The 23,817-nt window shown below is 46.3% G+C and overlaps 2 protein-coding genes across 2 annotated transcripts in view; one reads left to right on the top strand and one right to left on the bottom strand.

The window, feature by feature from the left end:
* The window catches only part of MEIOSIN (meiosis initiator), a 44,517-nt gene extending 35,265 nt beyond the window's left edge, over positions 1 to 9,252 (bottom strand). Inside the window, exon 1 of the mRNA XM_075608817.1 lies at positions 8,974 to 9,252. The gene's annotated coding sequence lies outside the window, so the exon portion shown is untranslated. The remainder of the gene's footprint in view (positions 1 to 8,973) is intronic.
* On the top strand, positions 7,690 to 23,779 carry LOC142499994 (peptidoglycan recognition protein 3-like). Its single transcript, XM_075610051.1, has 11 exons — positions 7,690 to 8,002; positions 8,995 to 9,077; positions 9,485 to 9,683; positions 12,575 to 12,693; positions 13,193 to 13,368; positions 14,888 to 14,945; positions 19,293 to 19,431; positions 19,831 to 19,913; positions 20,754 to 20,955; positions 23,268 to 23,386; positions 23,601 to 23,779. The coding sequence occupies exons 2-11, from the start codon at positions 9,029 to 9,031 to the stop codon at positions 23,777 to 23,779; spliced, it is 1,323 nt and encodes a 440-aa protein (XP_075466166.1). The 5' UTR covers positions 7,690 to 8,002; positions 8,995 to 9,028.
* Positions 23,780 to 23,817: the final 38 nt, after the last annotated feature.

Below are 23,817 nucleotides of genomic sequence, written 5' to 3'. Positions count from 1 at the left end.
TCATGCTCACCCAGCAAAAGCATCATCAAACCTCCACTGCACCATGCCCCCCCACACCACAGACGAGCCCAATTTTATGCCCCTGACCCACTCCCCTGCTGCTACCTGCCCCTGCCAAGGGAATGAGCCTCCCCAGGCTTACTCATCCCTTGTGCACACCCCGTCCACCATGGAACACTCCCCACCCCTTCAATAACCTCCACACGTCAGGCTGGAGGGTGTTCGACACAGGCTCTACCTCACAACAGTGGCCCACCGCACCCCAAGGCCCATATTGAGGTAGATAGGCCCATCAATTCTGGTTCGGCCAGCCTCCATCCCATCCATGGGCCCAGTGGCTTCTTGCATTATGTCCCCTGGCAAGACACTTTTGAGACCAACTCCGCAACGCTGTCCTCATGCAGCCAGGAACCACTGGGGGTAACCAGCCCACCCCATAATACTGGTCTACATTACCAGCTCAACAGTCAGGGGCCAACTAGCTGTCACAGCCCTCCAGGGACAGCGTTTCCAGTGGCACCAAGAAAAACTCAAAATGATACAGAAGTCCACCCACACCAGGACCTGGTATACAAACTAATTCCATCACATCTACAGATGGCAGTGACTCAGAAGGAGACAGCGATAGTTCTGAGTTAGCCAGTTTGTGCGAAGTTGAAAGTACCCCACTATACAAGCTAATGAAAAAACGGCTACTTGCGATAAACCAATCAGTTAAAACCATTCGGAAGGAAGATGTCCCGCAAGAGCTATTGGTAAAATATAAGCCCCCAAAAGAACAGAGCGCTATCACATCAGGCGGGGGTAGGAACACTTACGCATGCGCCACATGCTCCCTGAGCCATTCAGTCCAGTGTCATCCAAGATCAAGAAAGCCATTTGGAAGGGTACATTTGTAGATTTATTTAACCTGTCTAAGAAGGGATTAGTGAATAAGAAGGCACAGGCGTCGGGGAATAGCAATAAGTATAAAACTTTGGATAACTGGCAAAGGGGTTTCTTAGTGTTTGGGATCAGCCTTTTAGAAAAACACCCAGAACAGGGTCTAAACATACTTAATCACAAAAGTTATATAGAAACTGCTCACCTTTATTTAATGTAGTCCTAATAGTGGAGAGGTAGGTGCAAGGGAGGTAGATAATATATATAACACAGAGAGAACTCAAAAGAATGGGTTCAAAGCACCCCACTATTTGCACTCATCACCAGATAATAAATGTATGCTCCTTTTAGCCAAAAAGTCAGATCCCTTAGCAGGGAGCTGAAAGCGACGAAAAAACAAAAAAGTTTTATTACATATGTTATTTATACACTAAAGAGTTAAAATAAATAAAATTCCCCACAGAGGAGTAATGGAGAGGGGAGAAGGGATATGTTTGTTTGAATTACTGTATTAGTATATATTGTCAGACGATATCCCTATCTTCTCCTGCGGTGGTTGTATTCATGAGATATCCACTGAATATTAACAGTGGGATTGTAAATGCATTAATTTGCAATTGGGTAGTGTGACTAACGGTCTGTGGTTGTCTGTCAATAGTGTAGAACGAACAACAAACTATGATTTTCCCACATTGCCTTTATGGCTGTTGTATCACAGTAGTACCAACTGATAATTATGTCACACTAATGTATCAACATAGCTTGTATACATGTAGCAAGTCTATTCCAGTCACTGATATTGTGCATAAGTATGTAGCAACATTGGGTTACAGCGAACCCTGAAATTGTACCAACCCCATATAATGTTATGCAAAACAGCCTATATATAGAGATGCCAGGTAATTAGCTACTATCGGTAAAGGTAAACCGGAGTGGTAGAGGGTTGCGACGAAACCAAGCAGAGATAGGGTGTTTAGTATCGGCACTGTATAGCATTGTATAGCAAACAGCCTATATGTAGAGATGCCAGGTGTAGCTGCTATCGGGAGAGGTGGTAAAGGGTTGCGGCGAACCCAGGCAGTGATAGAAAAAGTATACAAGCCGTGTATGTATCAGTCGCATGCACCGCCGTCGCTCCTCTGTGACGTCACTCTCGTTCAACGCGCGAAACACGTGTCGGCGGTACAGACTTCACGAGAGTAACATTATATGTGGGAAAATCATAGTTTGTTGTTCGTTCTACACTATAAACAGACAACCACAGACCGTTAGTCACACTACCCAATTGCAAATTAATGCATTTACAATCCCACTGTTAATATTCAGTGGATATCACATGAATACAACCCCCGCAGGAGAAGATAGGGATATCGTCTGACAATATATACTAATACAGTAATTCAGACAAACATATCCCTTCTCCCCTCTCCATTACTCCTCTGTGGGGAATTTTATTTATTTTAACTCTTTAGTGTATAAATAACATATGTAATAAAACTTTTTTGTTTTTTTCGTCGCTTTCAGCTCCCTGCTAAGGGATCTGAGTTTTTGGCTATAAGGAGCATACATTTATTATCTGGTGATGAGTGCAAATAGTGGGGTGCTTTGAACCCATTCTTTTGAGTTCTCTCTGTGTTATCTAAACATACTTAACAACACCATTGACCAGCAAACATGCAGCATCCAATACCAATCATTTGAGAGGGCCATAGACATCATCTATGATACAGATGTAATGTGGTAAAGGGGATAGGATGGCAACACTAGACATTGAGTCAGCTTTTTGGCTTCTGCCCTTAAAACCAAGCAGATTCAAACTCATGGGTTGCAAGTTTCAGGGGGCACACTTTATAGGCAAATGCCTCCCCATGGAATGCCCCATTTCATGGGCATATTTAGAAATATTTCGCTTATTTACCTCTCTCTGTATATTGACCAAAAAACAGGAGCAGACACAATAACCCACTATATAGACTGTTTCCTGTTAGTGAATCCCCCCAGCATGCCAACAGCTTTTAAACAGCATAAAGCTCATGCAGGAACTGGGGACACCCATAGCGAGTGATAAAACACATGGCCTAGTCAGCACACTGTCATTCCTTAGCATAGAAATCGATACGGAGGCCAAGGAATCGCGATTACCCAGGGATAAGGTCGCAAAGCTGAAAAGACTCATAAGCGAGTGCAAGGGAGGGGAGGGGAGGGGCATCATGCATTTCAAGGCCAGGCACGTGCCAAGTAGTTTGAACATAATAGTGGATTCTCTGTTGCATTTAAATTGGGCAGCTTTTAGACAAACAGCCATAACGGCTGGAGCAGCATTTTCAACATGCCCACATCACCTTTGGCAGATAGGCACGGAGGTCACTAGCCCCCGCCACACGTGGAAAAATTACCTCTGCGCGTGGCATAAGTGACGGACTTTTAAAAAAAACAACAACTAGACCCAAGAGTAATGAAGGCAGCAGAGAGCGGCACATTATCTTCGTACTGGCACAGAAGGAAATGGGCATGACACGCACCATGGCGTGGCATGACGTGTTTCCACACACCTGTATAGTGAAGACACAACTCACAAAGTTTTTGATCTTTATATAGGATGGGGCCTCCCAAACTCATCGCTGAAGATCTACCTAATTATTTAAACACCTGATTCTAATTATCTCCTTTAATTTAGCTGGGGATTTCACTTAGTTTTGCACATACCCTTACTCTTAATTACTCATTATTTGTCTAATTCATACATCATTTTGTTTCAAAAGACATGGCATTGGTTAATATAAACCCTATTGGATATTTAAGAAAAGACTGGTTTTGATTCAAGAAGGTTATCATGGAAAAACGATGGCATTTCCGTAATGATCATTGCAGTTCACAAACTTTTCTTTTGCCTCTGTGTCTCGAAGATAATTGGGAAGCTTCAGACAACTCAAAGAAGTATGGAGAGATGAATGATGTGTATTACCTGAAGATAGAAAGGAGGCAGGCACACAGTCTTAATCAGCAATGAAATGTAATGTGCCTTAGAAACTGATGTTACGGTAGTGCAATACTGCCTTTCTCAAGCCTGCCTCCTTCCTACCTACTGGACTACTTTGGGACATCAGGATTTCCCTGGACCCAGCGCACTGGCAGCTAAGTACCCCCCTATTTACCAGTGTGACTGAGTGCGCGCACTACCTTCTTTCTCTGTATTACCTGAAGAGACAGAAAAAAGAATTTGTGGGTTAGAAAGCAAACAAAAGTCTGTGACATCATGACAAGGGTGAAGAAATTAAAATGGCAGTGGGCCGGACATATCGCAAGAAAACATTACCATAGTTTGACAAAGACGGTACTCGACTGGTTTCCAAGAGATATTAAAAAAACAATATGGTGACAAATCGTTCAAATGGGAAGTGGAAATCCGAAAACGTGTTGGAACAACGTGAAGGAGAAGGGGCTTGCAATTGCATTACTTGGAAGATCATTGGGGAGGACTTCATCCAGCAGCGGATCGAAAAGGGCTGATGACGATGATATGGACAGTCACGTTCTAGAGTCTGAAATTAGATACCCGCGAACAAGGGAATTGTCCGTATTTCCCGAACCTGGAGACACTTGTTTTCCAGATTGTCCTAGATCACGCAATCATAACTACCAAAAATGGGATATATTCTCCCTCCATATGCATACACACTTTTATTTCACTTGCTACCATCTTGCTTTTGCAGGGGAAGGGTGCAGATTGGAGTGGTAATAGGCTGTGTGGCAATGTACTTTAGTTACAAAAAAAATATTACAAAACAAAAAGAAAAAAAGAAAGAGGAGAGGCAAAGCAAGCCAAGGATAGGGGCAGCACGAGACAGAAAGAAAGCATGAGAGAGAGAAAGAGAGAGAGGAAGAGAGAGAGAAAGCAAAAGCAAGCATAGTGAAAAACAAGGATCAGCAAGAAACAGATACAGTCAGAAAGCAATCAGAGGGAAAGGGGCACAGCGGATCAACGCTCTGCATAGTGCCCAACCTATTACTGAAACTAATTATGTTGTTCAATCTGCCCAAAACCTGTAGATTAATGTGTGTGCAAAACATTTTTATGTGTAAATTGTGATTATGCACAATATACTGCCTAGCCAGGGTCCCTGAACATGCGGGCTGGTAAATGCTTTGTGTAGCCCGCATGTCCGGAGAACTGGCTAATGCTGGTGGGGGAGGGAAGTCGCAGGGAACCAAGGGAGAGTGGCCAGGTGGCAGAGATTGGGCCAGGGGGCCATCCACCCAAAAAGCGGAGTGTCTGGATGTTTCCCCATACAACCTGCTGGGTACGCGCTGCTCCGATTGGCTCATTTGTATTTCCCTCCCTGCCCTTTAACTCGCCTCTGTCCTCTTTCCAGCCCTAATTGGCCAATCCAGATGAGCCGTCGCGTCCTGCTTGGTTCCCGTGCAGCATCCGCTCTGTGATTTGTTGCACACCCATTCTCCATGCTTTCCTATGAGGACGGGGAAACTGTGAAAGGGAGAGCCTATCTGGGCCCCAGAGACTTGATCAGAGCTGGCGTGCAGGCAGACTAAGAGGTGTGCTTCGAGTCTGTGCCGGAGACACCTGAAAACCAGGCTGCGCCGTTCCAAAGCGGGAGATTTGAAAGTGCTTGGCTGGAAATGCATCCAGCGCAGCCTGGAGATTCTGGATCCCCACAGGAGTGGAAGCTGCACGGAGTAAGGCTGCGGTCCCAGTCACCGCCACAGCGCACGGCTCGGCGTGATGCTGTGCTATCAAGCCCCGCCCCCCCAGTCCCAGTCCCTACCTTGTCGCGCACCTTTCCCCTGCGGTGCGCGACAGGATTTCAGGGAGGCAGGGGAATTTGAACTTGACATCTGCGACGGAGGCGTGGCCACGCCCCCGCCGGCGGTTCAGCCAATAAGGGCGAACCAGCCGCGGGACGTCATGGCCACTCCCCCGCAAACCCAGAGCCACGCCCCCTCCCATCGCAAACCTTCCCTCTCCCCCCAGACTGCAGATCGCGGTATAGCGCTGTGCACGCGCCGCCCCCCCACTGGGCGTGCGTGCGTGCCACAGTGAAGACTGGGGACTCAGCCTAAGTCATTTCAGTGGCGCCGGGCACCTAGAACGAGTAGGATTTCCCCTGATCTGCTACCTGGAGATTCTGCACCTCCACCGGAGTGGAAGCTGCACCAGGGAAGCCTTTTCGTTGGTGCCGGGCACCTAGAACACCCAGGATTTCCTCCCGGTTAATGAGTATAGCTCAGATTTGTGATATTGTGATGTGTCTGCTGGCTCCGCCCAGGATAAATACCCTTTATTTGATCTCTGCGTCCCGTCTAGTGCGTGATCCCGGTGAATTGTTCTGGTCTTCGGTGACGACCCTATTACTGCAAAGTACAGAACAACGCTCTGCACAGCATTGACCCTATTACTGCAAGGTATGGGGCAATGCTCTACACCCAGGGTGGGCAACCCTGTCGCCATTCGCAGCGGATCGACAGTCAAAGTGTGGCGAATTGAGTAACTTAGATGTTTCCCATTGTAATGGGAAGCGTGGCGCAAGCGTGAGTCCCGCCCGGCAAGCGTGAGTATGTTGCAGCGGCGGCGCTAGTGCTGAGGGGAAATAATCATTTTGGGAACGGGTGGGGCACGTACATTTACTGTGTCGGCGCGGGATTGTGAATGAAGCAGGGGCCGGGCAGCAGGCAGAAGACGCGTGTGGTGGAGCGTGTAGTGCGCGCGCTCGCCTGAGCGCTCCAAGTACCCCCAACTCGATCCTCCATTGTGGCACCACGCCCCTCTGAGTCCTCACTCCGCAAGCGTGCGGAAGCGTAAGTCTTAGAATTTTTTTAAATTCAAGCGCTCACGGAGCGCAGGGCCGGTCACGTGAGCGGTTCGCCCAATGAGGGCGAACCAGCTCCGTGACGTCACAGCCCCCCCCCCCCCCCCCGACACGCCCCCGGACGGCACGCGGTCTAAGGCCAGGTAAAGCACCCGCTTTGCCTCAGCCTCAGCACGCCCCCGCCCGGCACAATTCACCATGGACGCAGCCTAACAGTGCACTGATTTGTATTTTTGCATTTGGGTGTATTAATTCTCTTCATAATGAACATATAACATGCTTGACTCACCATGGCTGTGGCTGTGTGTGTGTTTGGCTGTGTGTGTGGCTGTGTGGCTGTGTGCGCTTGTGGCTGTGTGTGCATGTGGCTGTGTGTGTGTGTGTCTGTCTGTGTCTGGGTGTGTGGCTGTGGCTGTGTGTGTGTGTGGCTGTGTGCGCTTGTGGCTGTGTGTGCATGTGGCTGTGTGTGTGTCTGTCTGTCTGTGTCTGGGTGTGTGGCTGTGGCTGTGTGTGTGTGTGGCAGTTTGTGTGTGGCTGCTTGTATCCTTGTTATGTACCCAGCCACGTCCCGGCTGTGCCGCTGATCATGGATTTGGGAGGGAATGAGATGAGGGGGGGGGGGGGTGAAATGAGATGATGATGGGGGGTTAAATGAGATGATGATGGTGATGATGAGGGGGGAAATGAGATGAGGGGGGTGGGAGTCTGAGAATTTATAAATAACATACCTCTTCACCGACTTTGAGCGCGCAGCAGTTGTAACTGCGTAGTCAAAGTGTTCATGTTTTGAATAAACTTGTTCAAACAGTGTGTGTTGTTTTACATATGTGCATGCGCAACATAATACCTCCATTTTTGCATAGTGTGGCTATTTTCACTTCTCATTTGCCACACCTGTGGCTACATTGAAAAATAGGTTGCCCACCCCTGCTCTACACTATACTGTGCAATAACAACACTGCAAACGCCCTGCACAGTACTTCCTTCCTTATTGCAAAATCATAAAGCAACATCCTGCACAGTACTAATCCTATTACTGCTCTGTGTAAAGCTTATATCTTATGTAGGGTGACCCCTTGGCCATTAATTTAGATTAACACCCCAGACCAGTCACACTATGTCCCAGAATGTCCTGCTCTCTACATAATATTACACAATCAGACTAAGGCTCCACCCATTGTCACTTGTCCCAACAAGGCCACGGGAATACCCTCCCTCCACCCATTAGGTGAGAGGGTGAAATAAATAGGACGAGAAGAGGGACCAGGACTCACAAAGGATCTGCCACAGCAAAGGTGAGCATTGTACCTCTATCCTATACACACAGAGCCCTGCAGAGCATTGCACTTCCATCCATCACACCTTTATTCTATACACACAAAGCATTGCATCTCTATCATATATACACAGAGCCCTGCAGAGCATTGCACCTCCATCCTATGCATACAGAGCATCACACCTTTATTCTATACACAGAACGCCCTACAGTTAATTGGACCTCTATCCTTTACACAGAGCCCCGCAAAACACCTCTATCCTACACTCACATAGTACCCTATACACACCTGTACCCTATACACAGAGCCCCGTAGTAGAGTATCGCACCTCTCTCCTATACACAGCCCCGTAAAGCATCTCCCCTCTATCCTATACGCAGAGCATTGCACCCTTTTATCCTATACACACAGAGGATTGCACTTCCATCTCTGAGCATCACACTCTTTTATCATACACACAGAGTGGGGCAGCTATTTGAATGTTTAGAATGGGATAATATTCAGGAATATTGGGTTTAGGATAGGACTCCTTATGAATACTGCAGATCTTTTTGACAATGATTGACTATGTGTTGTAACAAATCACGTGGAATCTTTCCTTTAAATAATATAAAATAGACTTATTTTTTTTTATATTAATGGCTTTTTTTTATGACTTGGGAGTGATGGGAGCTCATTCTTTCCACTGGGATTTGGGGACTTTAAGGGAAAGGCCATTATTCTCAAGCACTTCATCTGTAGGGTCTGTTCTAAATTGCATGCTGTCTGACCCCTTTTCATTTTACCATTTGGATAATGTTGCACTTGTGATTTTGTGTTTACCTTCCTCTGGATCAATATACCATATGTACAAATATAGGGTAAAGTATCTGCCGTCTAAATTTAACATAAGTTGAACTCGATGGACATGTCTTTTTTTCAACCTCACCTGCTATGTAACTATGTACTGTAACTATACCTCTGTCACATGATCACCATCTCTTGCTCACCTGTATGTTTCTGTCCTACAGTAGGTGTCTGTCTCGTGCCTGCGTTCTCTCCATCATGTTACGTCTTGTAGCTCTCCTCATTGCCCTATGTGCCGTGACACACGGTGAGTATAAGAAACAGCGCTTAGCATAGCGAGAGGACAGGGACAGAGAGAGTGAAGTGATAGAGAGAGAGTGAAGGGACATCCAAAGTGAGAGCACAGGGACAGAGAAAGAATTGAGCAGGGAGGGAAAGAGAGAGCGCAGGGGTAGAAAGACAGATGCGATATAAAGAGAACTGAGAATAGTGAGAGAAGCACAAGGAAAAAGCAATAGAAGCACAGGGACACAGAGAGAAGAGCCGAGGTATAGAGACAGTACCGAGCAAAGTCTGCATTAGCGTGCAAGACAGCACACAGCGATGCTTAGCAGGTTACAGTAATGCAGGTGGGCGAGGATATGGGGCTGTGCAGTGGAGAGATGGGAGTTATGTTGGAGGAGGTTTAACTGCCTGTCTCCCCACCTCCCTCAGGCTGCCCCACCATCATCACAAAGTCCCAGTGGGGGGGACGCACTTCCATCTGCAAAACCATGCCCACGCCTGTCCCATTTGTGATCATCCACCACACAGATGGGACACCCTGCACCACAAAGTCTGCATGTATCACACAGGTCAAGGGCATACAGAACTATCACATGAACAGCCAGAAATGGTGTGACATCGGATACAGGTGATATTGCTCTCTCTCTATAGCCTCTAAATACGGAGATGCATGTGTGTGTGTGTGTGTGTGTGCGTATATATATATATTATATATATATATATATATATATATATATATATATATATATGCAAATATAGCTGTATGCTCATCTGCATGTCTTAGGCAGGTCTGCAACCCCACCTTTCCCCATTATCACCCAGCATACAGCACTTACAGACCTGCCTAAGACATGCAGATGAGCATACAGCTATATTTGCATATTTGCTTTCCTGTGGAGGGTTTTTGTCACTTTTTTTACTCACCATAACTTAACTCAGTATATATATATATATATATATATATATATATATATATATATATATATATATATATATATATATATATATATATATATATAGAAGCAAAATGTGTTTGAGGGGAGGTACATAGGACCCAGCACCTTCCAGGGTGTGTTTCCTTCCCTCTCACCTGAGCCCTAATTAATGAGCTTCAAGGTTAAAAGGCAGCACAGAGAGCTTCCTGGGCTGCTGCTGTGCTGATCTGAAGGCACACACACAGACAGCCCTGTGAGATACTGCAAAGGGAAGCTGCAGGTACAGTGTCTAAAGTGGGGAAAGAGCTCAGTTTCCCCCACTGTTAGTTAGGGACTAAGCTATGTTAGTCAGAACTCTGAAAAGGAGTTAGGTTTTTGTTTCTGTTTTATGTTATAAGTTAACCCTGTTTCTGCTTTGTACCTGGCAAATAAACCCTCCTGTGCATCAACACTACGTTTCCCTGCCTTTGATCTGGATAAAAGAGACTGCAACGTGGTGTGGACATCACAATACATATATATATATATATATATATATATACAGATAAATTTTACCAGATGGAAGTCCGGGAAAAACGAGACAGCACACAGCCATATATCTGTGTATATGTGCATATGGGACAAGCATCAGTGGATTATCAGTTTACAGTGTGCCAACTGCCCTTCATTATATATATATATATATATATATATATATATATATATATATATATATATATATATATATATATATATATATATATATATTGACAGAGTTACTGTCTCTAATACACAGAGAGAACTCAAAGGAAATGCTCAAAGAACCCCATTAGTTGCACTCATTGCCAATCACAGAACGTTCTGTGATTGGCAATGAATGCAACTAGTGGGGTTCTTTGAGCCCTTTCTTTGGGTTCTCTCTGTGTATTATACTGTATTATTCACCTCTTTTGCACCTGCCCACCCAATTTCTATAGGACGCCACAATTAAGGTGAGCAGTCTAAATCATCCATTGTGTAAGAGTTACTGTCTCTGTATGCTGGAGTGAAATGCAGTATGTGTGCTTTCCTGCATGCAGTTAAACTCCTCTGGTGAAGGTAGCTGCAGGTGCAGCTAATTCAGAAACAGAACTAAGTAAACAGGGGTTTAAAAGTCAGACAGGCAGCTGCCAGGCAGAGAGACATTTTCCCAAACAGGAAGGACACTGGTTGCTGTGGTTCCCCAGGGCTGCAGGAAGCAGTGTCTGTTGGGACGCACACAAAGACAGATAATTGCCATGAGGGCTAACAAGCTGCTGTACGCAGTCCTGGTACACAAGGAACTGGCGTTACAATCCTGCTGAGGGAGCCAAGCTGGGACGGTCCAGAGGAACTACCTGGAGACCCTGGGAGGGATTCCCTAGCACCTGTAAGATAAGGACATTATATTTTCATTCCAGACGTGTGTACTGTATGGTTTAATCTGAAAGTAGGCTAGCTACCCAGGTGGATAGCTAGGGACCTTCTGTGTTACTTAGTCTCCCAAGTGGGAGGAGGTTTTTATTTTATGATTTAGATTGCCTTAAAGGGGCAGTGTGCCCATTATTTGTGTAATGTGGGGAATGAACCACTGAAGTTAAAGCCTAACCCATTGCTTGGGACTCTTACTGATCCTACAGTGAGGCTGTCCTGCCAATATATATATACCGTATTGTATTTATAGTACGGCCTCGCACATAATATGACCCAAAAGTTTTGAAGGTGTTCTACAAGAAAAAAAAAAAAAGTTTTTGGCTGCGCATATAATACGAGTAAAGTTTTCGGAAGGACATTTTTAGGAAAAAAACATAGCACTATATTCGGGCCAATACGGTATATATATATATACAGATGCTGAGCAATCACGTCTCATAGAATAAGCAAGGTTTCGGTCCTGTACTTGGACGTTTACCAAGATGTATATATATCTCAATGGTATCCTCACCAGGCAGACAATCCAAGGAAGCTTCCAGTAAGAAAGAGGCAGCACTCATTAGAAATGTAGTACAAAAATTGTATTGAAAATTGATGGCACGCACACCGACGTTTCGGTCCTCTAAATGGGACCTTTCGCAAGGTAGTGCATGCACTACTTTCTTACTGGAAGCTTCCTTGGATTGTCTGCCTGGTGAGGATACCTTTACTATGTGAATACCTATGGGACAAGCACTTACAATTATTTGCCATCACGTGAGTACCATCTGTTCTCATTTATTATATATATATATATACATACATATATATATATATATATATATATATATATACATACAGTGTTCGACAAACCTATACATTTGCTCGCCCCGGGCGAGTGGATTTAACCCCCGGGCGAGTAAATATTGGCCCAAGCAGCACACGTTTGGTACTAGGTGGCGAGTAGATTTTTTTGTGTGGCGAGTAGATTTTTTGGTGATTTGTCAACCACTGTGTATATATATATATATATATATATATATATATATATATATATATATATATATATATATATATATATATATATATATATATATATATATATATATATATATATATATATATATATATATACACTGAACTCTCTCGTACCCCTCTGTGTACATATTTACAGTTTCCTGGTGGGGGAGGATGGCAATGTATATGAGGGCCGCGGCTGGAAGACTCAAGGAGCTCATGCCCCAAATTACAACACCAGATCCATCGGTATCAGCTTCATAGGAACCTTCACCAGTGAGTGAGGAGGGGGGAGTGGGGCATGATGGGACATGGAGATGGGGCACAAGAGCTGTGGAACAGGGGAACACAAAGGGTAGAGGATGGGAGAAATGGGTAGATGGGAAACAAGGTGATGATAGAATATGAAGGGAGGGTGCACAGGGGGGGGTGACATTATTTCACCGGGAGACAGAAGTGACGCAGGAAGATGTGTGCTCTAGGGATGAAAAGTGACCACTCATGTTTTCTCTCCCTCCTCTATCTCCGTCCTCCCCTCACATTCTTTACCCGTTTACACGCTCCCCCATCTCTCTCCTTCCCCTTTCACACTCACTCTATCCTCTCCTGTTTCTTTCCCTCCTTTCCTCACACTTTCTCTCCCCTTTACCTTTTTTCACCCTTCCCCTGCACTCTCTACCCTTCTTTCCCCCAATTTCTGTCTCCTTCCCTCTCACACTACCCCTCTTTTCCTCCTCCCCTCACACACATTCTCTCCCCCCCGCCTCTGCTCCAGGCCGTAACCCCAGCACTGCTGCTCAGAACGCTGCTCAGAGTCTGATCAGATGTGGAGTCTCGGAAGGTTACATCAAATCCAACTACATCCTGAGGGGACATCGCGATGTTACAGCCACCAGCTGCCCTGGGAACACCTTCTATAAAACCATCAGGAGCTGGCCCCGCTACCAGGCCTGAGATGCACCTGCCCCCCAGCCAGGATTTGCCTCTGATATCTGATCCCATTACTGATCCCCACTGTGGATAACAGAGATATGTCCTGTCACTAATATTTGCCCCAATGATGAATCAAGTTCTTCCTCCCCTCATGATATCTGCTTCCCCCAATATCTCCCCCGTTAATATCTGCCCCAGCTTGTAAAAAATCTAAATGTGAAGCAAAATTAAAGGAACATTTGGACTACCTATCTGGAATGTTGTGTTATACTGAGGCTGCCGCTACGCGCGCTTCGATCGCTCACTTTACTGATAGCAAATCAGCATGGCCACGCTGACGCTGTGCGCACATGCTTGTGCACGTGCACGTACGCAGAGCAAAGCTAGGCGCTTGGAGAGAGAGGAAAATTTGATTTTTACTACAGCAACCAATCAGCACCAGTCAATGGACACAGCACACAAACACACACACATAGACAGCCCCGATCAAGCCAAAAACACGCCCCCGGCCATGCCCCCCCCCCCACTCGCAAAATTCAGCAGGACAGCCGAGCGCTCATGCTTGGAGAGTTGGTGACGTCACCGCTCTCAAGCATGAGCGCGCCCAGCGGCAGCGTTGCCGCAGCCTGAGAAAGCTGTGCTCACTCAACAGAGAGAGAGAGCACTCTCCATATTATACAAAGAGATAGTATGTTTTTGTTATACAGAGAGATAGTTTTGCAGGTTATACATACACGAAAAGATAGCTGTGCGTGTTATGCAGAGAGATCCACAGAGGTCAGTTATTGACTTAACACTGCGTTATTGAGCTTCGAAGATAAATGTTAAGTGCTGCTTTTGGAAGGAAGGGCCCTGCGTTAACAATAATATACTGTAGGTCGTTTGGGGAAGTCTTGTACCAGAAAGTGAAATGTCAGTTGGGAGATCCACATGTTGGATATTGATGGAGAGAGAATACTGTTAATTTCAGACTTAAAACTACTCAGAAAATCACTGACTACAGGGAAGTAAGTGGAGGTGTCAGCAAGTTGGGATAGGATTTGATAATCATGTGTTCAGCACATAAAAATGCCACTTGTGAGCACATTCACATATCTCAGGCAGGTCCAGAAACCTGCCTTTACCCATCATCTCTAAGGCTGCAGCCACAGTACCTGCGCTGCATGCGCGTCAGCGAGGCTGGCGGCGCGTGCAGCCGATTCCCCTGGTCTGCAGGGAGCTGCAGACCAAAAGACAGGGGGGGGGGCGTGACGAGGATCGACGGGGGCGCGGCTGTGACGTCACGTGGCAGGTTCGCCCTCATTGGATGAACCGCCGGGGGGCGTGGCTTAGCGCTCCGTCGCGACTCCTGATCACAATTCTCTTGCGAGCAGGAGTCACTGTCGGCAGAGCGCAGCGCCCCCCCCTCGCAGCGGGCCCGGTCCCATTGTGCAGCGGCTATTGTCCCTGCAGCGTCCCCAACAGCGGGCGCTGCAGTAGCCAGCGGGGACCTGGCCTTAGGCTGCACCCCCCGTGCCGCGAACCCCGCTTTTGCTAGAGTGGTGACGTCACCAACTCTCCAAGCATGAGCGTTGGGCTGTCCGGAAACTTTTTCGGTAAGTGCGAGTGGGGGAGGGCGGCCGTGGCCTAAACCGTGACTGGCGCTGATTGGCCGAGGAGGTCATGTGACCCCTCAGCGCACCTCAAACTCAATTTAATTTGTCTCGGCAAGCACCCAGCACCCGCGAGCGTACATTTACACTCACGGGCACGCACGCACCACGTGAGTGTGGTCGGACAGATTTAAATTGATTGTGCTGACCGCACCAAGCGTGGACACAGCCTTAGCATACACTGCTTCCTCTACAGTCAGGGATTCTGGGTAATGACATGCTCTCACAGTGTGTCACTTTTTGCTTCTTATCCATTTTAACATGGAGCCCTACAAGTTTATGCATGCAGTTTTACAGTTTTTTTCAGCAAAACCAGGGTTAAAGTGCGTAGCGAGTAAACCTACTGTACTCACAGACAGGTGTGCCTGTTTAGGCAAGCAAATTGTATAGAGAACTTTTATTGCAAATAGCTGTATGCAAGAGACATTAATATACAAATCAAACACGAGTCTGATCTAATATAAATGTACTAACTTATATATGCCCGAAGCAGTCTACTTTATACCCAAAAAGTAACGGCGTGGATACATAATTTTGCAATGCCCGCCCATATGGCTTCATCGGGCATCCTATTTTATTTCTACATAATTACCAATTATATTTTGCAAACTAGACAGGGCAAAGAAAGAAAGATATAATTTATGGCACCCTAATCCCCAAAACTCTTAGCTGTTTTCCCTCTTTCGCCTAACAGCTCAAAGGATTTTTTACAGATAAGCAGTAAAGCGAGAGGCCCATCTTGGAAAAATTAACAAATAGAGTCAGCTTTTATAAAGGCGAGAATAAGTTCAGAGAAAAAAAACAAACTTATTTCATATGTTTATTCTACTGCTTCACTGCTACCCATAATACACTGTAACACACAGCATGGCTTTTCTTATAGTGCTATATTCATCCAACCATCTATAAAACTGACAATGTAGCCATTTGCTCTCCTCCCTGTTTTTTCCATCAGTCCTGTGCATGTTCTGAGTGTATAGGGAGAAGTGTTGTCTTTTATGTTGTATAAGTCAAAGATCTCTGACCTGCCTAAAGACCGGTTGCTTTGATCATCGTGGATGACGTACATTCTTGTTACCCTTTCAGGTCATCCCTTGAGGTGTACAGAGACAAGATATACTTTGGAGCAGGTTCTCCCGTTATGTCCTTCTCCACGAACCTCAGTGCACCTGGATGTGACTGAGGGTGGTGACATTTTCTCTTCTTCCTCCTCCACCTCGCCATGCTTTGCCAGTGTTAGAAGTTTTGAGTAGGTTAGGTTTAAATGTCTCTAGATGTAAAGATGCTACATGCTTGTGACTATCACACTCTGAGCATTTGATAGCTTCTTTGCAGTTTCTGAAGAGGTGACTTGTGGAAGCGCAGCATTTGAAGCAAACTCCAAGTTCTTTGAGTAGGCTCCTGCGTTCCTCTAGAGAGGCTTCATTTTAAAGCCAATACCCTTTTAAGTGGGTGTGGTATCTTGTGTATGGAACACTCCCTGTGTGGGTCCCCTATTTCCTTGCTTGTAACGATTGGCTGGTTAGGAATTGTATATGTTGTAAGAGACACATCCGTTTTTTGAATCAAGATAGGTGTCCCAGTGTTCCCGTATCTTATAGCTGGTCTTTCGTTCTTTAAGTAGCTTGTACTTAGTCTGAAGCTAGGATCATTTTTCGTTCTCCCCGAGTCACGAATGAACCATGAAAAGAATGAAAAAGGAGGAAAGGCGATTTGCTTCTACCTTTTGTCTTTTCAACCCTGCTTGATCCACTTTTATTGTAGGTTATGTGGCACTTTCTCCACGTACTCACTGAGTGGTGTCTAGAAAGTTGAGACCTGGCAGAAGTGGATCAGCCCTTGCAATCTAATTCCAGCCCCAGATCTCCAAGCTCTCGTAACCTTAGATTTTCTTTGACTGAGAACTTGTGAGTTTTTAATTCTCTTGAAGAGTGTGTCTTCAATGACCTGTGTCCTGCTGTAGTACTCCTCTAGTCTTTCCATACTAAGTTCAGACCTACTTGAGGGCTGCTCACGTGCACTGAGTCTTTTCACATACTCTGAAGATTCTTTCCTCAACTACATGGCTAATAGGCAAGTTCTTCACTCGCGGAGAAATCCAGGCTTCTTATTGTATTCCGGAACGTAGACCTCCACACTTAGGATGGTCGTCAAACTTGCAGTTCGGCCTTCCGTGAGGTGGATGTGAAGGGACTGCGTGTAAGAATAAGGAAGTGTGTTTCTCTGTGTGAGCGTACCTGGATTGCAAGGCTCATGTAGTGCATCCATTTACGTGCGAGCATTGGGATCACTGTGGTAGCAGTAGCAGTTCCAGGTAGCGCGTGCATTGAGTGGGACAGCATCTACCTCCTCTTAAGTCTCCATAGCTTCAGCATCTGTAATACTTTCCTCATCAGGAAGAGACGGTAAACTGGTGTTCATACTGGTGTGACGTAGTACATAGTCTCGGGTGCGCTCGGCTGAATCTTCTGTAGCTACTAGCTTCCTCCGGTACTCTCTGCCATCTTGTTTTGCAGCTGCATCAAGGATCTCGGCTTGGTGTTTAGTTGCGGCTGCTTACTTGTGTCCTGTTTTCTGTGTGCTGAAAGTTATGTGTTCCTATTCTGGTGTCATGAATGGAGTGAGTGTATATATTCCCTACAATCACGAGCCTCATTTCTGGCACACGTGAGAAAATAACTTTTAGACATTTAAAAAACCTGCTCAGCTTTATAACCTAGCTTGAGCAGCCCCTGAACCCCTAAACTAGGTTCAGTATACCTTGGCATGTATCTTGGTATCTCTGCTATATTGGGGAACCCTCTGCTACACTAGGGATTCCGTGAATAGCTGCAGATATAGTTTAACCCCTTCATACCCATTTACCTTGTCTGGATGATGCTGCAGCAGGGATCCTGGCGGTGAGTCGCAAGAACGCTTTCAGAGTCGGAGTTTGGTGGAGTAATGTGCTTGGCTGTATCCGAGAATCTCACTCAATCCCCGGATACAACTTTTGGGGTATCCCATAACTTTGGAACCCTAATACAGACTTTATCTGACAAACCCACCCTGAAACTTACAGCCTAAAAAACTCCCGATCCCAGTAAAGGCAAAAATCATCTTTATTGTCGCAAAATGATATACACATACACACGTGTATATATATATATCTGTCTCTGTTTAGGGAGGTGTTATCCGCACACACATACATATACGATGTGTGTGTGTATATATATTTTTTAGTTGCTCCTTATCAGAGAGTCAGGGACACAGAGCCGGGTGCAAAGAGAAAGGGGAAAGAGAAGAGCAAAATACGGACAACACTCTGCACAGTACTTACCATATTACTGCAAAATATGGAGCAATGCTCTGCACAGTACTTAAAGCTGTAGTTCAAGCAATATCCTACATGTGTTTAAAATCAGCTCTGTACTATGAGAAAATACTTGTAGCATTAAAAAAAAAATTGAAGACATTTTTAACGTATTCTAATGTAACAAGCATTTTTGTTTCTACAGCAACTATTTACAAAGTCACATCCCCTTCCTCTTCTGAGACAGGCTCTGGCTCTTGAGCCCTGTCCTCTCTTTAGCAATGCACCAATTGTATCTAGTGACTGCCTTGTCATAAGATCTTCCACACAGAATTTTGCATCTTGGTTAATCTTCTGCAGCCCTAACAGTGATATAAAGAACCCCAGAATCGTCAGCGATCGATTACAGGAGAACGGATCGATCTGCAACATAGCTAATCCCTTGTCAGTGCGCAGATTGTATTGATGCATATATCGAATGGAAAAGAAAAAAAAACATTATAAAACGGCAGCTTGAACTGCAGCTTTAATACTATCTTAGCAAATTACTGCAAAATATGGAGCTACGCTCTGTACAGTACTTACCATATTACTGAATAGTACTGAGATATTACGGCTAAATACATAGCAATGTTGTGTACCACTGATCCCATTATTGCACTGTGCAGAGCAATACTAAGCACACTACTTACCCTATTACTGCAAAATACGGAGCAACGCTCTACACAGTACTCATTTCATTATTGAAAAGTATGGAGCAATGCTCTGCAGAGTACTGACTTTATTACTGAAAAATACAGAGCAACGCTCTGCACTGAATGTCCCTATTACTGCCAAGTACGGTGCGACGCTATACACAGCACTGACCCTATTACTGATTTCAATAGGGTTTATAACTTATGTAAGATAACCCCATTCCACAAGAATAATATCCCAGACGTGTCACACACACACTGTCCCAGAATGCCCTGCTCTCCCATATAACATTATATAAGAAGGCTCAGGCCCTGCCCCCTGTCACCACAAGGCCACAGGTACCAAAACAAAACCTCAGACACACACACCCACCGCGCAGGAGGGCAGGATAAATAGGGGGGAGAAGAGAAACCAGGACACACAGGATCTGCCACAGGAAAGGTGAGCATCACACCTCCATTCTATACACACAGAGCCGCAGAGCATCGCACCTCCATCCTACACACACTGCAGAGTATCGCACCTCTATTCCACACAAAGCCCTGCAGTGCATCGCACCTTCACACTACAACACACACTGCAGAGCATCGCATCACCTATCCTACACACACTGCAGAGTATCGCACTTCTATTCCACACAAAGTCCTGCAGTGCATCGCACCTCCACCCTACAACACACACACTGCAGAGCATCGCACCTCCACCCTACACACGCACCGCAGAGCATCGCACCTCTATCCTAGACACACACCTATTCTGTGACTGCCTCTTTTATGCTCACACACCCGCCCTGTTTGTCACACGACTGTCTCACACTCGTATGTTTCTCTGGCCCTACAGTAGCTGTCTCTCGTATCCCTGTGGTCTGTCCATCATGCTGCGTCTCGTCGCTCTCCTCGTCGCCCTCTGTGCTGCCACACATGGTGAGTGCAAGAAACAACCCTGCGCGGGCGAGAGAGCAAGAAAGTGCAACAGAGGAAGCAACAGAGCGATGATATAGAGAGCAAGCGTGCGCAGCGACAAACAGCAAGCACGAGTTTGACAGCTCTGAGCAGAGAGAGCACAGAGTGTAAGGCTAAGGCCATACAGCCATCGCCCACGCGGAAGCGTGCGAACTGTGACGTCACCCGCGTGAAGCCAGTGCATTTTCGGGCCATGGTAGGCGTGCCGTGGGGGGCGTGCCTAGAGGCGTCACGGAGCTGGTTCGCCCTCATTGGGCGAACCAGTCACGTGACCTGCCCGTCGCGCCGAGAAATCAGTTTCAACTGATATGTTGCGCAATGCGCGCGCCCTCCTGCTGTCGCGTGCTCGCGCGGTCTATGGGCAGGATTAAGGCCTTTAGGCTGCGATTATACACAAAAACACCTGTGGTGTCGCCTGTAGCGACACCGCGCAGCGTGAAAACTGCCTATACCAAATGCGTCTGTCTCTCCCTGCTTGCTACTGCAAAGTGGGAGACAGTTGGAGCGTTTAAAAAATTTGTTTTCAAGTTGCGACTGCCGCGTCATGTGACGTGACCGTCCAATCAAAAAACAGATTTAAGCCAGCAGCCACGCTGGCGCCCTGGAGTTCGGCTGTATAACCGCAGCCTTAGGCAATGTGATCGCGCCCTGCGCGGTCGTCGCAACCATGTCCAAGGCCTAAGAGACAGCACACGCAGGTTGGCAGCAGCTTACAGTAGCGCAGGTAGGAGAGCGATACAGTGAAGGATTGACGGGAGCGGTGCTGGGGGAAGGGTAACTGCCCCTGTCTGTCTCCCCCAGGCTGCCCCACCATTCTCACCAAGTCCCAGTGGGGGGGACGTGCAGCCACCTGCCGTACTGCCATGTCCACGCCTGTCACCTACGTGGTCATCCACCACACTGCTTGGGAATCCTGCACCTCACAGTCTGCGTGTATCTCAGAGGTTAAGGCCATCCAGAACTATCACATGGACAGCAACGACTGGTGTGACATCGGATACAAGTAAGAGAGCGCAGGAGTGGGGGAAAAGGATGTAGGGGGGGTGAGGGGAGAGAAAGTAGGGGGCCAGAATAACAGGGTAAGAGAGAGGAGGGGGAGAGAGAGAGAGAGGGGGAAGGATGAGAGATTGGCTAAATAAGAGGGGACAGGCAGAGTGATGGGATAGAGAGTGAGGAATGCTAGTGGAGGGGACTCAGGGGAGATATTGGAGGGGGAAGACAAGGGATAAGGTGCGGAATAGAGGGAGAAAAGTGAGCGGAGCGTTGGAGCTGGAATGGGACATTGGGTCGCAGCCGTGTCGCTGTGATCCAGTCTCCGCTGGCGTTCGGCCGAAGACGGACCCCTCATCGTAGGACACGAGCCCACTTCTACAATAAGGTAAGGGGATTTAATGGTTAGGGGAGGGCGTTAACTTAGGCGGTTTTAGCAGTCAGGGCTTGGAGTAAGGGGTTACGGTTTTTAGGGTAGGCGTAGCATTAGTATTAGGGGTTAACATTAGAGGTTTTTAGTGTAAGGGTTAAGGTTAGGGACTTACAATAAATTAGCAGCGAAGAGTCCGGCAGCTGAGTGTCCCCGCAGGGAGGTCACTTGCGACTAAGCGCTGGTGGTCATTTGGTCGCGACGAAACGGCTGTGACCAAATGTCCTAGACCAGGTTGGATCTTTGTATGTATACACCAACCTCTCTCTATAAAAAAAATTCAGACCCCTCTGTGTATACCAAAAAAACGAGGGGGGGGGGGGGGGTGGATGATCAACTAGTATAGCACCAAATTGACCACAGTGATAATTGAGAGATCAAGTGATTACAGTGGGTGCAAAGCTGTACATATAGTGAATTGCAAATGAAAAAGGTGAGGAACATATGAGATATGCTCTCAATAAAGAATTCACTTGTTGCACACCATGAGTTAAAACATAGCGTTTACTGGTTAAGGTTAAAATATATATTACTGTATACAAATATGAACAATAATTCAAAATAAATAAAATGTAGAGTAGATAGGTACTCCTACTGAGTAAACTGAATACTCAATCTAGCTATGTGTGGTGGGTCAATGGAGTAGAATAATAGCTCAAAGTAGAAGAGTAGAGTAATAGACCTTAAATGTGAAGTTCAAGCATTATCCTACGTGTTTTTTTAAAATAAATAAATCAGTTCTGTATTATGAGAAAGTACTTGTAGCATTTAAAAAAAAAAATAGCAACCATTTAACAAAGTCACATCCCCTTCCTCTTCTGAGACAGGCTCTGGCACACCCCTTGTGCTCTCTCCAGAAGTGCACCAATTGTATCTACCGCCTTCCTGGTGACATAATCGTCCACACAGAACTTTGCATCTTGGGTAACCTTCTGCAGCCCTAACAATGATATAAAGCAGGGGAGCACAATCTTTTCCCCCTGCGCCGCCCCCCCCCCCCTTCCCTTGGCTCTGATGTCCTGGCATCACATTGCCATGGCAACGCGTCACCAGAAGACGTCTGAACCAAGGTAAGAGTTACAGAGGCCTTCACTGCTTCCCCGGCAAAAAATCTCGCGCCCCCCCGTTTGCGCACCCCTGATATAAAGAACCCCCGAGCTGAATCTTCAGCGATCGATTACAGGAGAACGGATCGATCGGCATCTTAGCTAATCACTTGTCAGTGTGCAGAGTGTATTGATGCACATATCGAATGGAATTTATTTATTTTTTAAACGGCAGCTTGAACTGCAGCTTTAATAGGTAAATAGCAATATCCCACAGCAGGGCTACTGAGCTGAGAGTATGTATAATAAATTATAGACAGCTGCGAGCAGTGGGGCATTACTATATAGGATAAATACTCTCCACAATTGGAGAGAGCACGAATGCCACTAGTAACACCCTCTATTTATATTATTATGAAGAGAGCATCGCAGCCACTGGTAATGGTAGATCTAATAACCAAGTACTCCGTTCACTCAGTACCTATTTAGCAACATTTTATTTACAGGTAGTCCTCGCTATCCAACGTCTCACTTTACAACGAATGGCATATCCAACGCTTTACAATGGAGCCCTATGGAACGCTTTTCGACGCTGGAATGCGTTGTCCGACGCTCACCGCCACTGATTAACATGGGACTCGCTTTACAACGGTTTCACTGTCCAACGCCACGTCCAGACCGGATTCTGTTGGATAACCGAGGACTGCCTGTACTTTTAAATTATTGTTCCTATTTGTATACAGTGATATATATTTTAAGCTTAACCCGAGGTGTGCAACAAGTGAATTCTATGTTGAGAGCAGATCTCCTATGCTCCTCACCATGTTCCCTCTGTGTATATCTCTACAGTTTCCTGGTGGGGGAGGATGGCAATGTATACGAGGGTCGCGGCTGGACGAGTGTCGGAGCTCATGCCCCAAATTACAATTCCAACTCCATCGGAATCAGCTTCATGGGAACCTTCACCAGTAAGTCAGTGCGGGTAAACAGAGAGGGGCACATGGGGCAAGGGACAGGGGGTGATACTCATCACAGTGAAACAGAAGTTGACCTCTAGGACTGCACAGTGACACCCGGTGCTCACACTCGCTTCCCCTGCCCACACCTGCTCTCTCCCTCTACCCTCTTCAACTGCCTTTCTGCCACTATTCCCCCTCACACTCTCTCCTCCCTCCCCTCCAGGCCGTAACCCCAGCACTGCTGCCCAGAACGCTGCAAAGAGTCTGATCAGTTGTGGGGTCACCAAGGGTTACATCAAATCCGCCTACATCCTGAAAGGACATCGCAATGTAACAGCCACCGAGTGTCCCGGGAACACCTTTTATAACACTGTCAAGACCTGGCCCCGCTTCCAGGCCTAAGATGCAACTTCCACCAGCCAGGATCTACCCAAATGAAG

The sequence above is a fragment of the Ascaphus truei genome, chromosome 7 (genome assembly GCF_040206685.1).
Source record: "Ascaphus truei isolate aAscTru1 chromosome 7, aAscTru1.hap1, whole genome shotgun sequence".
In the NCBI taxonomy this organism is placed as follows: Eukaryota; Metazoa; Chordata; class Amphibia; order Anura; family Ascaphidae; genus Ascaphus; species Ascaphus truei.
The sequence above is the reverse complement of the archived record's forward strand: the minus strand, read 5'-3'. Positions and strand labels throughout refer to the sequence as shown.

Coding starts and splice junctions, on each gene's coding strand:
- LOC142499994 (XM_075610051.1), top strand. CDS start 9,029: ATGTTACGTCTTGTAGCTCTCCTCATTGCCCTATGTGCCGTGACACAC. Junction 9,078..9,484: donor CCTATGTGCCGTGACACACG/GTGAGTATAAGA, acceptor CACCTCCCTCAG/GCTGCCCCACCATCATCACA. Junction 9,684..12,574: donor TGGTGTGACATCGGATACAG/GTGATATTGCTC, acceptor ACATATTTACAG/TTTCCTGGTGGGGGAGGATG.